This window comes from Pararge aegeria, chromosome 22 (genome assembly GCF_905163445.1).
Source record: "Pararge aegeria chromosome 22, ilParAegt1.1, whole genome shotgun sequence".
Lineage (NCBI taxonomy): Eukaryota > Metazoa > Arthropoda > Insecta > Lepidoptera > Nymphalidae > Pararge > Pararge aegeria.
Window position 1 is genome coordinate 14,666,663 of NC_053201.1, and position 16,228 is coordinate 14,682,890.

Genomic DNA, 16,228 nt, shown 5'->3' on the forward strand with positions numbered 1-16,228 from the left:
TGTTTCGTTTTATTTTAGTATTTATGTACCTAATCTGTCATTTAAGAGGAATTTGCAGTCCTGACAAGTCGACAAGTCTTAATGGTGCGAAGAACCTACAAAATATGTTATATTTTTGTTTCAATAAATAAAATAAGTAATAAATAGCGAAACTATCAGTTAATGAGAATTATATTATTTCGTTATATTGGGTTAATTAACTCTATACGCTAATAAGATACTTATGCCGAAACTAAGTAGTGCAAGAAGAAGACAAAACACGCCCAAATGATTCAATAACATATTTGAAAAGTAGTACCTATAGCTTTTTGTGCCATTGGTGTTCCGATCTGAAGGGCGTGGTTGCTGGTGTAATTACAGGCCTATTTGGCTTAAACCTACACCCCATGTTGATGGAACATGGCGGCACGTTGCAGGTCGTGTTCCTTGGATACCCTGCGAAGTGTGGCCCTGTTAATAGGCGACGGTTAACAATTTACCATCTTTTCGACCCGACAATTACTTATATAACAATGAAAATTAATTTAAAAAACCCCTAACAATATGTTAAATCTACAATATAATCTGCGATTTAAAAGTAAAGAGTCCTGTGTAATAAAGACGAGTGAAGCAACCCTCAGGTTGTATGTCGATGTACCGCGTTAGGGTCGCGGGTAGATTTATCGCTATATTTGTGACAAAACGGCTATTAGGAAGACGAGGCCGCGATTTTTTTGGCCTGATTTATTAGCCCACCAGCCCGCCCCGCCGCTGTCCGGCGGCAGGCGGCTAATTTACTGCAGGGGTTGTTTTAAATTGTATAAAACGCAGGTAGGTTTATGGTTTTTCAAATTTCTTAAACTTTTTTTGTATCGATTTTAGAAAGATAATTCTTAGGCTAGTGGATAATGTCATAGCTGTAGCACTTTCTGGGTACCTAGTGAGCATAATCGATAAGGAGACGAACCTATGCCGTCTTGATTCGTACTCGTAAACAACTAGATAAACGAGGCAGTAGAGACTTTAAATACATATTAAAAAACCAGTAGTGTCACAAGCTGTTGAAGAATGTTAATATCGACAATAACATACAATAATGACCGCTGCCAGGCGCTGAATAAATAACGACGACAGCCTCTCACACGCGGCGTAGAGTTACTTGGCTGCGGATGTTTATTGAATTGTCTTTGTAGTACCCATCATAACTACCGAAATATTAGTAAAACTACTTTTGGAACTTGGAAATGATTCCGTATATCAATTTTTCTTCGTTAAGGCATTAATCGATTTCCCAAAATATACCAATTGAGTAATTCTTGGCATCCATTCTGTTATGTTTTGATGTACAATAAAGTGTATTTTCATTTAATTCCATTCATTTATACTCTTTACTAGCGGTTGCCCCTTTCTTGGTCCGCACTTATGGAGGGTTACAAATCCTGTGGAAACCGTTTGTTTTCTGGGATAGAAAGTAGCCTTTACTTCTCTCCGTCCCTTTGACTAACTCTTTGCCAAACACCGAGATGATTGGTTGACTTTGAATTTGAATCCAAAACATTCTGAGTGTTTACTATATATCTATTGAAGATAAAAGACCGACACGCGCATAGAACAAGACGCTTGCCTAATTTAGTGCCAGGAGTCACATGATTTTAATTTTGCATGTGATGTTAGTGTCTGTAGCTGATTTATTTCAGACAAAAACTATTAGGTTTTCTGTTTCACAAATAAGTCTCAGAGATAGTACATAATGTACCTCTAAAACCTGTGAAGAATTTTTTTCGGTTTTTATTTACACTTTGTATAGGTAGGTCTACTACAAGTGAAATAATAGAAAATAAACACATAGACAGAAACAGAATGCAAGATTTATCGTTGAGTAGCGATCGCTGCCATGCAACCTAAGGATTAGATAAACTCCAGGAAAAACACTGCAGTTTACTCTACAACGGGTTTCTAAACAAACTCACATGCTGGAATCCAGTTTATGTGCTTAAATTGCTAGAGCTCGTGCCAGGTCCGCTTAATGATTAACGCTCAAGAACTCTGTTCGCGGTCTGTTAGCGGCTATCCTGCCATGGTCTGCATACGGATTCCATCGTTACGATTTCTCTCATGGATAATCAAACTCTCATTCTCCTACTTAGTGCACAGATGACAACGTACCAGGTCCTTGGGACTTCCCCTTCAGCTTTCCCTAAGTCGATAACCATGGACTCGGATCTTGTACATATGTGCTCATTTCTGACTTCATTAAACATACTCCAAGCATAGTTCTCTTCTTAGATTCTTCAACTATTAAGGCGTCGGTTATGAAAGTCCACCAACTCGCATTGGAGCAGTACGATGGTCTGCTCCATCTCTTATTTTATACTAATATATAAAGCTGAAGAGTTTCTTTGCTTGTTTATTTGAACACGATGATCTCAGGAACTAGGTACTGGTCCGATTTAAAAAAATATCACTATGTAGGATAGTCCATTTTCCGAGGTAGCCTATGGGCTCTAAATCATCAGGCTATGACGAATAGGAGCATAGAACCCATGAAGAATGTTTCTAAATAGGGTTATTTTTCCTCTTGAGAGCTTGACAAAGAGAGAGAGAGGGAGTAACCATGTAAGAAAAAGTTGTTCCCCTTTAAAAGTTCAAAGAAAAAGTCCACGACAGCATTTCTATCTTTTAAGGTTGAAGAAGAAGTCGCGAGGGACTGTGCCCAGAAGGAGGGCGTCGATCGGCTGATGCTTATTACGTTAGCTTATTATTCAATATCGTTTCTACCTAGATATACTGAACATGAAGCAGGTAAACTTATTCAAAATAAATAATAACCTTTCATTGGTTCTGAGTAGTTTTATTGATAGCCCCTGGCGCCCTCTTTGAATGTATTCTAACAGGACGCCAAAGGCTCTTTACGGTACCGCAGTATCGCGTACTACTTAACGTAAGTTGACGACTTCATCATATATCTCCACAAAGATACTAAGCAGGCGCAAACGCTAAGCAGGACGCCGGGGACCGTCGGCCAACGTGCTTTATCACCTTACTCAATTTCCACCTTCGTCAAATAGCCCGTACTTTATTAGTAGGATAACCATTAATATATAATCACTTTGATTGAATTTTTAACTCTTCACTCTTAAGTTTAAATGTGTATTGGGCTAAGTGTAAGGCATTTTACACCATTACCGGCCCACTACTGGGCACGGGTCTCCTCCCACAATGAGAAAGGGTTAAGGCCGTAGTTCACCACGCTGGCCCGGTGCGGATTGGTGGACTCCATATACCGTTGAGAAAATTATGTAGAACTCTTAAGCAAGCAGATTTTCCCGCGATGTTTTCCTTCACCGTTGAAGCAAGTGATATTTTAATTTCTTAAAAAGCACATAATTTAGAAAAGTTAGAGGTGCGTGCTGAGATTCGAACTCCGCCCCCTGAAAGTGCAGTTGAGCTCTAATTGAAGTGGTTAAAAATATATCAGAGGACAGAGGAGGCATGCTCGGCAATAAAACATCGCTAGCCTAAGCCTGGATAAAATACAAAAGCAGTTTGTATTTTCAACGACTAGTCCTAGACTAGTCGTTGAACCAACCGCGTGGTCACTGCGCGTATGATTAGTGGTAATGTGCTCAACCGGTAGCCGTTAAAGCCGGGCCTCATAACCGTGATGCATGGCGGGGCCGCGTGATGGACGGCCTCGAAGACGCTGCATCGCTCTCACGACACTCATGTACACATATTAACCTATTAGCTACCTGGACCTTATACAAGATCTGCCTTAGTACAAGATATAGTCGCTCGCAATCGTGGAGTCGTTTTTGAGTATGGAAATACTTGAACATCAGTGTAAAGCGGATCTTATTTGCATTCGGTAAAGCTCAAATTTAATGAAGCGGTGGGTAGGATTCAACTTCTCTTTCGGGGGGGGGGGGGGGGGGGAGTTCGAATCCCAGCACGCACCTCTACTTAACTAAGTTATGTGCTTTTTAAAAAAATTAAAAAATCACTTGCTTGAACGGTGAAGGAAAACATCGTGAGGAAACCTGAGAGTTCTCCTTCATGTTCTCAAAGGTGTGTGGAGTCCACCAATCCGCACTGGGCCAGCGTGTTGGTTGACGGCCTTAAATCCTTCTCACTATGGAGGGAGATCCGTGCCCTGCAGTGGGTCGGTAATTACTAAGCTCGGGCTTCTGACTGAATGTTTGTAAAACAAAAATCAGAAGTACAGGATATGCGACTCTTAAACGAGTGACATTAAGGCTTACTTTGACGATACAGAGTTTTATTCTCGAAATCGACTCCTCGACAGCGATTGAGCAAATCTTGTGCTAAGGCTAAAAGGATAGAGTTAGTGACATGCTATTCCTTTTCTCGCCATAAAGCATTTGTACATACAGATTTGTACAACATACGATCCATACTTTACCTGCGTACAATTTCTGACAAGGTTTTTTCTCACTAAAACTTTAATTATAAGAATCTACGCGTCGCATCGCCCGCCCGTTCATCGACTCTTAAGAAATCTATATGAGACTCTTTAGCTTAATTATAAGTACACCTTACGATTCTAGTGTTACAGTAATTTTATAAAGTGGGTAATTAAACTTTTGAAAACTATAAATTCATATTTGCCAGATATTTTATTCAATTCATTAGGATTTTTACAAATACGCCAAAAAATTATTATTAAATTAATAAATAGTTTTCAACAAACAATTAAAATTATATTTGATTAAAAACCAATGTTAATGACATTGAGTTGGTGGGTATTTTGATATAAATACGATTGAATTATTGACACACTTCAGACTTCAGTCCATGGACTCGAACCATACTTCCCAGTGTCTTAGTCGTTATCACTGGTACTGATACTGATATACTGTTAAACTGTTATACTGGTATACTGATATTCTGGTATACTGATAAAGAAATGACTTATGAGTAATTGGATTTTGAATTATACTTTGACTTTAGTTATTTACAACTAAGTTATAGTCCAATGATTTAAATACGATTTTAAACTGTGTTTTGTGTTAAATCTTTTTAGTTTAGCGGTTACTATGCAAAGGCCAATGTAGGAAGCAGTCCGCTTACACAAGCATCCTAGTTGTTAGAATATCTTGTAGCTCCTTCAGTTTTGTGACAATAATACTTTAACTGCGAAATTAATTTTTAAAGTTGGCATACTGCGTCGCATCTTCAGCAGTACTAATGAAAATCTTTCCATTGCTGCAGCAACCGGACGAGCTGGCGAAGTCGGTGAAACTGACTTCCCGAGAACGAAGGTTCATCAAGTTTGCCAGCGTGGAGTACGGCGGTCAGCTGTACATGACCCCTCAGGACTTCCTGGAGTCCGTCGTGGAGCAGGAGCCGAGACGTGAGTACACTCAACATATAATTCATGGAGTGGAGAAGGGACATGCCACTTTTAGGAATAAGAAGCTAGGAAAAGACAAATATCTATCAGTTTTTGTCAGACAAATTAGCTCTTACCACCAATAAAGCAAACCCCTACAAATAGAGATAAAGTTGTAATGAAATTATGGAAGTTATAATTATCTTCCATAATTTTAACCGCTATGTTACGCCATAAACTTTTTCAGTCACTAAATCGGAAACTGAAAGAATGAAATATCTACTTGAGCCCTAAATAATAATCTCAGTAGGTAGAGGTCCTGCTTACTTACTATCCTTGTTACTTAACATAAGAGATAAATAATCGCCTAAAATGGTAACCTAAAAATGGAAATTTCGTTCCTTTTTAGTAGTTGGATATTTTATCCAACTACAACGGCTGATCAACCGTTCTTATTTGACAATTGAACTGCATTACCATCGAATTGTTGCAAAATATTAAAAGCTTTCGAGACACCAATGTTGATGTCCACGATAGATCAAGCTACACTGTCAGCAAGACTATATTTTTTTTTCCATATGAAGATTTTTTTCAAATCAATCTTTGTAATGATTTATTTTTCTTTCTTCCCACATCCAGCTCGTCTTAAACGTCGCATCCTCACTGCCAAAGAGATCGACCAGCTTCGTGACCAGGTTCCGTCGCTGAAGAAGGGCTCGCCACAGATGTTCCGCAACATGAGGGATAAAGGTAAGGGAAACTATTTTTTTAAACACTTTATTTTCCAGTTTGACCTCCTAATTGATAATTCACATATTGATAATTGTTAATGGTAGATAGATATTGATAATTCTTTTGCAATGATGATTTTGGGCCAACAATTGTTTATTGCCTTTATTGTTTTCATAAATATGTGCATTTTTTGATACAATGAAATTTTGATTTTTACTGAGCTTTTTGTCAGGCATTATATAACTATTTTTTTTTCAGGAATCATCTCTTACACGGAGTATCTGTTTCTTCTCTCAATTTTAACAAGTGAGTACCCTGTACAGCTTTTTATTTAGAGTATAGTTTTACTAAGAATCATAAGCTTTAGTCCGTGGCTTTTTATTTATCCTTGTCGGACAGTAGTGCAAAAAGCCTCCTTCTTTGCCTACCATATCTAAAATTTGTTTATAAATTAAATTTGTTTATTTCAGAACCAACTTCGGGCTTCCAAATCGCTTTCAACATGTTCGACACTGACGGCAATCAAAGAGTGGATAAAAATGAATTTCTAGTCGTGAGTAATGAGTTTCTAGTAGAGTGAATAGTACATATAAGATAAGATTATGGACATAATAGAGGGCCATTTAAAGCGCGGGTACGAATTGCGCAGACTTTGAACTTGCTTAATACCGCTCTCAGGTTATTTAAAGTATGTGGACTATGGAGTAGTTTCCTCTTTTGCGACGAGAGGTGTGCCATGTTGTTGTAAGCTTTAGAATAGAATACCCGCTTGTACTCGCACAAAGTCTTTGGACTTTATCCTCTAGAATCTAGAAACCTCTACATGTATGTCATAGTTTTATTATTTCACAAATAATTCTAAATAGTCTCTAATAATTCTGAAATCTCAAGACTCACTTAGTTATAAATGATTAGTCTTATAAATGACTGGATTACTTTCAACCTCCTTTATTTTCGCCAGATATTTTATAGTTTGCATTTTTGTAATCTGCCTTATAATTTTATGATTTCAGCACTCCTTGTCAGTATTCTTAAGCTGTTGTTCCATATATTTTGTTTATATTTTTTACGTTATTGCACGTATTTTGTACCCTACACTGCTTAGATCCAGCGCTTGCTCGGGGGGTCCCTCAAGGAGCGCAAAGACCTGGATGCGAACAGCGAGAAAGCAGTGAGTTTGTGTGTTCAGGGATGAGCTTCTCGTGCTAACTACAACGATAACCGCAGTTAAACGATGTTAAACTGTAAAAATATCAAAATGTAACACTTCTAAGAGGATTCCTTTGATATTCACGAACATTGATGAATCATGAAGAAATTTTGTGTTGCTTCGCTATCCAAGTTCCTATGTAACATTGTATTTTCTATATGCTGTTCAGAGTCAACTTATCATAAATAGATTTGTAACGATTATTTTCTTCATATTTAGATTCGTGTTTGATGTGCTTTGTTTATGTTTTTTTTTGCATAATTTAATATATTTTTTACCTATATGCCCAGTAGCTCTACCAAGGGATTTTGGAGATTTTAGCAAGCCTTCTTGGAAAGTACTTCTCGAAATCAGCACATACTTATACTAGATGCTAATAAAAGTGGTAATAATCGTCGACCGGTTGCAATTAAAGCTGCCAATTTCAATTGCAGTAAATCAAAAGCTAGTCAAGCAGCTGGTAGGTCAAAGCTCTAATCCCTATCCCTCATGATAGAAGAAAGAGGCCGAGGTTGATTAAAATAAATGATAATATACCATCACCATTTAGATGCAAAGCTGTGATTTTTCTTGTCCATTCCATTTTTCAAAAGCGGATGACCCCTAATTTGACAAATTCGGTTCCGTTGCGAAATAACACCAACAACAAATGACGAGGAACGCTTTTCATAAACTATCTGTAAGGAAAAATGAATAGTACGGTCAAGGGGCCGTACGTTACCATAACCGGGCTTTAATTGTATACTCTGTGGGTGATATTGTAGCTGCTTGCCATAGCCCCGTCCACCATGCTGAAGAGCAGACTCGAGCAAGCGCAGGCGCCGAAGAAGCCTCAACCGTCCACAGTAAGTCAGTGGCCTCGGGCTGCGTTCGTGTGGGGCTTAACGGAAGTTAACTAATGTTTCTTCTTTACTCGTGTTACTTTGTGATTGTATAAATATGTTGTCGCTGTTTGAGTGTTTTGTCGATAACTACAGATCGAATAACGTCTTTATTCATTAGCCTTAATACAAGTTGTTTTCGAGCATAAAACTCTGTATGGTGAATGTCACTCATTTCAGAGTCGCAAGTCCAGTATTTCTGATGTTTGTTTTACAAAGGTTTTTTTCAAAAGCCTTTTTTTTACTTTTGCCTAAAGAATTTTAGGCAAAAGTGAGTTAACATTAGATAAACAACTCATGGATTGCGAGCGAGCAAATCTTGTACGAAAGCTACTGTGGTTCAAAGTGTGGTTCCTGAGTAATATTCATCGCAACAAAATATATAAACGGCTGAACTTTAGATAAGGTCAAGCGTTCTTAATGATCTGAGATCTTAAACTCCTAATAGCCGGCTATTGTAATTTCAAACATTTATATAATACAACCTTTGAAGATTATTAAATTTGTTAAATTCTTAAGAAGCTTATAAATTTTTGGTCTAACAGTATTCCCTCAGTTGAGATTGGTTGGGTCTGATTTACAAAGATTCGATCAAAACAACAACCAACAGAATTGTATGAAGTCTTAAGTTTTAAAAATAACTGCGAGCTCTTCTAGATTTTTTGCCGAATTGTTAAGCTAACTAACTTTAACGTTACAGAAAGGTTAGATTGCAAGATGTGTGTTTCGAAAAATTTTAGTCTTGCTATTGGCTGGTGATCACTAGTTATTTGTTTTTCTATCTAATATTGTTTTGTTTTTTTTTTATTAAACAAGCTTCTTTATTTCAATGGATATTTATTTACCCTTTTGAAATTGATTTTTTCATACGTTGTCATTGTTAAATAACCTTACTTAATGCACCCTGATATTTTAAATGTCTATAAAAGAAAAAAAAAACTATTCACTTTTTATCCTTTATGTCTCATTAAATTCGCTATTTTAAATGATGGCAATGTTAAATATACTCTTATATATATGTGTAGACAATAACAACTATAAATGGTTACCTACCAAAAATAAAAGAACAAATCTATTTCAAAACTATAAACAACTCTAAACCTCATAAATCTCTTCATATCTTTGAATCCAACTTGTTCCTGTCATTTCAGATGGAGAAGATCTTCAGTTACGCGTGGAGAGGCAAGAGGGGAATGACCGAAGAGAGCCCGGCGGAAGGCAAGGGACCTCAGGACACCTACATTAATGACGACCAGGGGCTGCAGAGGAGACACAATGTTGATACGTTGTTACAGGTGAAGATCAATAAATCTTTAAATAAATCTTTAAATATTCTCGAAATTTTTCTAGCAAGGCAGTTCTGAGCTATATTTCTCGCAAAACGTTATTGAAAATATTAATATCGAAAGGTATTCAGTTTCAGATTTTGAACTTATTTATAAAATATATATTACCCTTTTCAAATTGAGCATACCTACCATCGAATACAAGGTCCTAAATATAAAAATTCTGTATCTTAGTGCTTACAAAACTCAAAAAGTAGTCTATGGATTGATTTAGAACCCATTATAAACTACACCGGCTTAGCTAATTCGGTCTCAGCCACAAAATTTACGTAACGAAATATCCAAAAGGATTGTTATAAAGATCATCTTGCAAAGCTTCAAGCGCTCCAAGACAAAACGCATCAAGATTTATCACTAGATTAATAAAGGACTGCCATTCATTCACAGGTCCACTTTTTCGGTAAGAAAGGCACAAACGATCTAAAGTTTGAGGGTTTTCGACAGTTCATGGAAAACTTACAAACCGAAGTTCTTGAGTTGGAATTCTGCGAGTTTTCTAAAGGTAATTTTGAAGTATAAAAACATTTTTATTGTAAAAAAATAAGATTTTATCCAAAGCGTTTAAATTCTTTAGTCATGGATTAAATTAAAAAAAAATCGCTACTTAGTTTAGTGAAGTTTTCAAAAGCTTAAATTGTTAGCTAGGTGTTCCACAGGGATACTACTGTTCCCATCATTTCTGCTAGTTTATATTAACGATGCCTTCATCTTACTATTTCAGTTGATGTTAACAGAATTTTTTATTTTAAATACGTTTAATTTAATTAGAAGAGGATTGTATATTAAAAACCAACCGATTTTACACATTTTTAGTGTTCAATCTGCGCTTATTATATATAATTTCAAGTTCAACTTCTGTGCTTGAATAAAAATGAATGAATGAATACACTTTTATTGAAAAAAAAGTAGTTACAAAGATATAAATACATATCAAGAGAGTACAATTTGGTGGCCTTATCGCTACATAGCGATTTCTTCCAGAAAAATATTAAAGAGTTTTGCGATTACACTGCATGTTATTAATTTTCAATGAGGAAAGAAAGCTCATAATATATCAGCAATTATTTTACAAAGGTAAATTTCTCCTTAAGGACACGAAACGATCTCCGAAGTGGACTTCGCGAAGATCCTCCTCCGGTACACGTACCTGGACACGGACGAGTACGACATGTACCTGGACAGGCTGCTGGACAGAGTCCGGGACGAGCGCGGCATCACCTTCGAGGAGTTCAAGACCTTCTGTCAGTTCCTCAACAATCTGGAGGACTTCACCATCGCCATGAGAATGTACACCCTCGCTGATCATCCGATATCCAAAGGTAGCGTGCCCTACTTCTTAACTTCTAACTTCTTTTTGCCCACGATAAGCCCGATGAAAAGCAAAAATAATCATTTCGATTATAATATCATCATCGTTAACGCATTACCAGCCCACTTCAGGACACGGGTGACTCTCGGAATGAGAAAGGTGTAGGCTGTAGTCCACCACGTGCGGGTTGGTAGACTCTCCACGCCTTAGAGAACGTTATGAAAAACGAAGGTCTTCACACCATGCTTTTGCCATTAGGCTGACATTAAAATAATATTCATAATATATACACCCAAGTGGAAAAAAATAAGCAGAACTCGTTACTTTTTTAAATAATTTATTTAATTGTCTTAAATAAGCGAAACATACTCTTCCATGATTATCCTTAGATATTGTTATGAAGGTCATTAATATAAATGAGGAACTGAAAAGGTCCTAGTGTAGACCCCTGAGAGGCCCTGGTCCTCCTAAGCTTTAAATATTTACACCAGTGTCGGACACCGTTTCGGTGTTCATAAAATATTGTTGCTATTTGTATTAAGTTAATGAGGTTGTTATACTTTCCGATATAAACAATGAAACTGCTGCTATAATTGATGTTGTTGCTGTGTTTTAAAACGACGGGATGTTATAAGTTTGACGTGTCCGTGTGTACGTGCGTGCCTGGGGCATCGTAGTTGGGTTGGCCACAAACTGGGTTCTCTGCGCAGACGAGTTCCACCGCGCCGTGCGCATCTGCACGGGGCAGGCGCAGTCGCCGCACGTGGTGCGCACGGTGTTCGCCATCTTCGACGCGGACGGCGACGGGCTGCTGAGCTACAAGGAGTTCATCGCCATCATGAAGGACCGCCTGCACCGCGGCTTCAAGGTACTCGACCTTGCGGTTCCGCCGCACGAAATATTTCACAGATAGAAGGACCATCAATTTCAAATGTAGTTGATCATCGTCATCGTGCACGATGCAGGTTTCCTCACGATGTTTTTCTTCGCTGTTAAAGAAGGTGATAACTAATACTTAAAACACACGTAACATAGCAAATTTAGAAGTGCACGACCCGCGCATGTCTCTCTTTACAACCGTGGATGTAGCTAGCTCAAAAACTATTTCCCATTTTCTCATTTTATGGTAAACATTGGAGATAAAATACTGTCAACTGCTAAACCTACACAGAGACTAACCGTTTTTCGGGAAACACTACTAAAGTGTATTGGTTTCTGATGCCTATTTGTCATGTGCACGGTGTCTGTATGTTCTTAATTCTGTGAACAAAATAAACCGTATTTTTCCAGTCGTACGCGAAAAACGAGGGCTGGGAAGCTTTCAAATCGTGCGTCAAACAGGAGATGAAGAGTTCCGTGTGAACCATCTGCGCTGAACCTGCCCCGCTGTGTGCTCTGCACTGCTCTACCATCACATAGTTACACTTCGCACAAGCTGTTCAAACTAATAGTTAAATACATTTATCAAAGGCATATACTCTACTACTTGAGTACTACTACTCTTAATTATGACTGCCAACTTGGATAAAAAATGACAAAATTTCCTTTGTGTAAACTCTATGTTTTCTTACGTGTCTTATGATGTAAACAAGTCACATCTTTTCACAAGTTTATTTTAAAATAGAAGAAAAACTAATATTTTGAAACAAATAAAATAAAGAGAGATATTCTTTACAAATGAAGGCTTTCATTATATTTTATTATGTTCAAAACGATTTTTACTCTAAAATGTAAGCAAAAGGGAGTTTTGACATCTATTTATACAAGTTACAGGCAGATAGAGGTAGGTATTAACATCTCAAGTTATAGAGCATATTTAAGATTTTTTTTAAAACTTATATTAATTATTACACCTTTGATAAAGTAGCAAAGCACAATAGATTATCTTGCCTACGCACAATTTACCTAGGCTTAAAAAAAAAACTTATGAGTCACCGCTATGTTTTATTTTATAAGCTGTGTGTTTGTAGTAACTACCGCCGGGTTGGTAAACAGATTGTTGTTGAAATCGGTCTGCTTCCAACAAACCTTGCCATTGAGAAATTCATCAATGATATAGTGACATTTTAATAAGTGTGTTTTAACCATTGTTTAAACTTTGCATTTGCATTGGTCCAAAATGACCTACAGATTTATTTGATTAAAGCAATATTAAAATCCGCAAGTGCTTCTGCGGATCATAAGCAGATGTCACCAGTTTATGTGCACCATGATTGTTGCCGTGCCGTGTCAATAAAATAAGCAACAATGATTTTGTAAACAAACTATAATATTACCGGTGATTACTAATTTATAAAATACTTAGTCCATTACAGGTGAACAAAATGTCCATGAGCATTGCATAGAATCAAGCGTAACTTTGAGGAATTCCATGATATATTATGAAAATAAAGCTTAATTTGCTATACTCTGCGAAAAGAATTTTTAATCTTTCAATTGTTAATAATAATTGTTAAGTTAAACCAAGTCGACATCTCCTGAAGATGCCCCGGTTTCGGAGTGAAACGTGCGTAGAGGGTACATTGCCGAAGATCTGTTTGGTGTGGTGTGGTGTGGATTGAAGAAATTATAAATTACATCATACAGATTCTCCTGCTTTTCGCGGAGTATAGCAAATTAAGCATAGTTTTCATAATGTTCATGAGCATCAATTCTATTCAATTATCCGCTGAATAGTCTTTTAGAATAAGAGTTTTTTGGCTTCATTTAGCAAAAGGGTACTTTCGTGATACTTATCAATGTTAATTTCGTGGGACTATCAAATTCTAATTTTATTTTTTGAAGTTAGGTCCAATATACTAGCACTTCTGAAACATAAAGTCTGTCTGTTTGTAGTGACTCTACCACTGGCTCGAAAGACAGATTCTGCTAAGAAGCCGGCCTTCTTGCCGCAACTGGTGAATTTCTACTCAGCAGTAGCTGTTTTACAACATCAGCGTTGTACAATTTAACTATCTTTATTCTATCTTGTGATATACTACGACAATGATATCATAAACTATCAAATTTTCGGAACGTGCAAACTTGTAACCTATTTATTATTTACACAGTTATATATTTATTTATTAATCATCGATGCCAAAGTCGTATTAGCGCTGTGCGTTACTCGTCGCAGTTCCACAATTCAGATCTGTCTAGTAATAGTCAATGTAAAGTCTGGAAGCTAGTCTATTGATGTTTGCGTGGGAAATACCACAACTGATGTGTTACGGAGCAAGTTCGCAGCATGGGCAATGCTGACGTTTACTGACTGACTCAAGTAAAGTAACAACTAACATTGCGCTCTCTATCTAACTAGCTTTTTTGCTGTGGTGTACAATAAAAGTATTTTCATTCGTTTATAAATCACCTTAATTTGCTATAATCCTCGAAAGTCAAAGAAATTATAAATAAAACATTGTCCAGTTGTGGGAATTGAACCCGCAGCCTTGGACTCAGAAAGCAGGGTCGCTGCCCATTGCGCCAACCGGCCGTCAAATGAAAATGATGTGTCGTTTATAATTTTCCATACGTTACACACAATATATTATAAAACACGCTCTCTACGCATGCCTGTGATGTGCTCTTTAATAACATGTAAAGTGTACCTACCTAATAAGAAAACTAAGAATACTGCACAGATTTTTAAAATTACCTGCACTGTCTGTGTTGCAAACTTGGACCGTAACATAAACGAGTTAATCGCACTCCTTGACCAGACTTTACTATTAATTAATATGCCTATATATATATATAACCTGCAATTTGTATTGGCTTGGTTGATCTTCTATTTATCTAATACATAACCTAACCTAACAATTATAGATTTTAAATGTTATATTGAATTTTAAACAATAATTGTGGGAATTGTGTATCGTATTTTTGTTGTTTTTTCTTTGCGTTTTAATATTGCAATAGTTTAGTTTAATGCACTAGTTTTGCATTTCGTACTTAAATTTAGTAACTTTGCCATTAAATAGTCTTGAAGACGACCTAGAAACGTTTAGTTACAATGATCTTGAAAAGATTTATTTAATTCATTGTGTAGCAAAGTATTTCAAATAATAGGTACAATTTATTTATTTATTACGTTAATTTTAAGTCAAGAGATTTCTAGATTAATTTGTATTAAATAATCTGAATTATAAATTCATTAAAATTGTCTTATGAGTTCCCGAACACTCTTGTGTTTAACCGCTGGAGGTTTAGACCCGCAAGATCTGAGATCTCGCAAACACAACTAACCGCACTGCCTGGTCTGTAGCGGTCTTGCGATGCGTTTAAAAAACGCAGGTACACTTTCAGAGCATTAAACATGGTATAACATTGGAGTGTTCCAGTGTATTTTCACGCGCTTGAAGGCGCTGTCAGTTGGGCATGTCTAAAAATTGTTATTCCGTCGTTATGCTACGTTTATTTATAACGCTCTGAGACTTATTTGCCTTAGAATGTGTAAAGGTGTTATTATTATTTATTATTATAAAGGTATACGGCCACGCATGCTCATGATAAAAGCGGAATTTCATAACTATAGTAATTTTGTATAAAGCAATGTTGTGCTATCGAGTACTAAACAATCTCTTGAAACAATAGTGCATGCTATGTATGTCAAATATCTATAATAGCAAGCTCATAATAGAAAAGCTTCGATGAGCGTGTGTGCCAGAACCTTTGTTAACCAAGTGTATGAGAACATGTAACTATTATGTATTATAAATTATATCAATTTATTGACATTGCTTTTTTGCCTCCTTCATTTTAAATACTGTTATCTTATAATTTAAAAACATAACTTAGTAATAAGTATTAATTTACTATAATATAACGCCATAATTTAATCTCGTCTCATAATAATATCCGGTGAGGCGTGTGATTGTATTTGCTAGTCGTTTCCAGTGAGTTGTATTTTAGATTCCTATTTATAAAATCGAATGTAATTGCAAAAATGTAGTATTTTTTTTCTATTATAATAAAGTGTGTTAACAACCACGCTTGTTTCATTACCTGTTTCAATGCGTAAGGAGGTCGGGGTTTTTTGACGTGACAACGTCTTATAACACACGAAAAAACATGACGTATGCGGCGTTACCTCGCTTTGAGGCGTTCCATTCAAGGCTTAAAGTGCAAGCGAGAGCGCGGAACGAGCGACAAAGAGGCACAGTCGGCCTCCGCGTTCGACATCTGTCTGTCTCCTATTTGAGTGAGCGATGCGTCCGCGTGGACAGCTTCTATACAATAATACATTTACATGTTTTCGGCAAGGATGAAGTGCAGTGAAAAGTGAATGTGGTGTCAATTGTTTATAGCAACGATAATATCTATCAAAGGCATCAAAAAGGGGATGAAAATTTTTATGAATGTTTCTGATTTTTTAAGTAATTTACGTTCATATTTTTCTGTTAGCAGCACACATTTTTTTAAACCTTTGTAGTTAAAATT

General features: G+C 36.7%; 1 protein-coding gene across 3 annotated transcripts in view; it reads left to right on the forward strand.

Moving 5' to 3' along the window:
• LOC120633681 (calcium uptake protein 3, mitochondrial) overlaps positions 1 to 13,223 on the forward strand; it is a 104,273-nt gene extending 91,050 nt beyond the window's left edge. For 2 of the 3 annotated variants that reach the window (XM_039903994.1, XM_039903993.1), the window contains 10 exons: positions 5,212 to 5,353; positions 5,972 to 6,082; positions 6,323 to 6,370; positions 6,535 to 6,617; positions 8,039 to 8,119; positions 9,307 to 9,450; positions 9,889 to 10,003; positions 10,593 to 10,820; positions 11,521 to 11,678; positions 12,101 to 13,223. In XM_039903994.1, coding sequence (XP_039759928.1) covers positions 5,212 to 5,353; positions 5,972 to 6,082; positions 6,323 to 6,370; positions 6,535 to 6,617; positions 8,039 to 8,119; positions 9,307 to 9,450; positions 9,889 to 10,003; positions 10,593 to 10,820; positions 11,521 to 11,678; positions 12,101 to 12,172 — 1,182 coding nt within the window. In that variant the 3' untranslated portion in view covers positions 12,173 to 13,223. The remainder of the gene's footprint in view (positions 1 to 5,211; positions 5,354 to 5,971; positions 6,083 to 6,322; positions 6,371 to 6,534; positions 6,618 to 8,038; positions 8,120 to 9,306; positions 9,451 to 9,888; positions 10,004 to 10,592; positions 10,821 to 11,520; positions 11,679 to 12,100) is intronic. The other variant, XM_039903992.1, reaches the window with a different exon arrangement.
• The last annotated feature ends 3,005 nt before the right edge of the window (positions 13,224 to 16,228 follow it).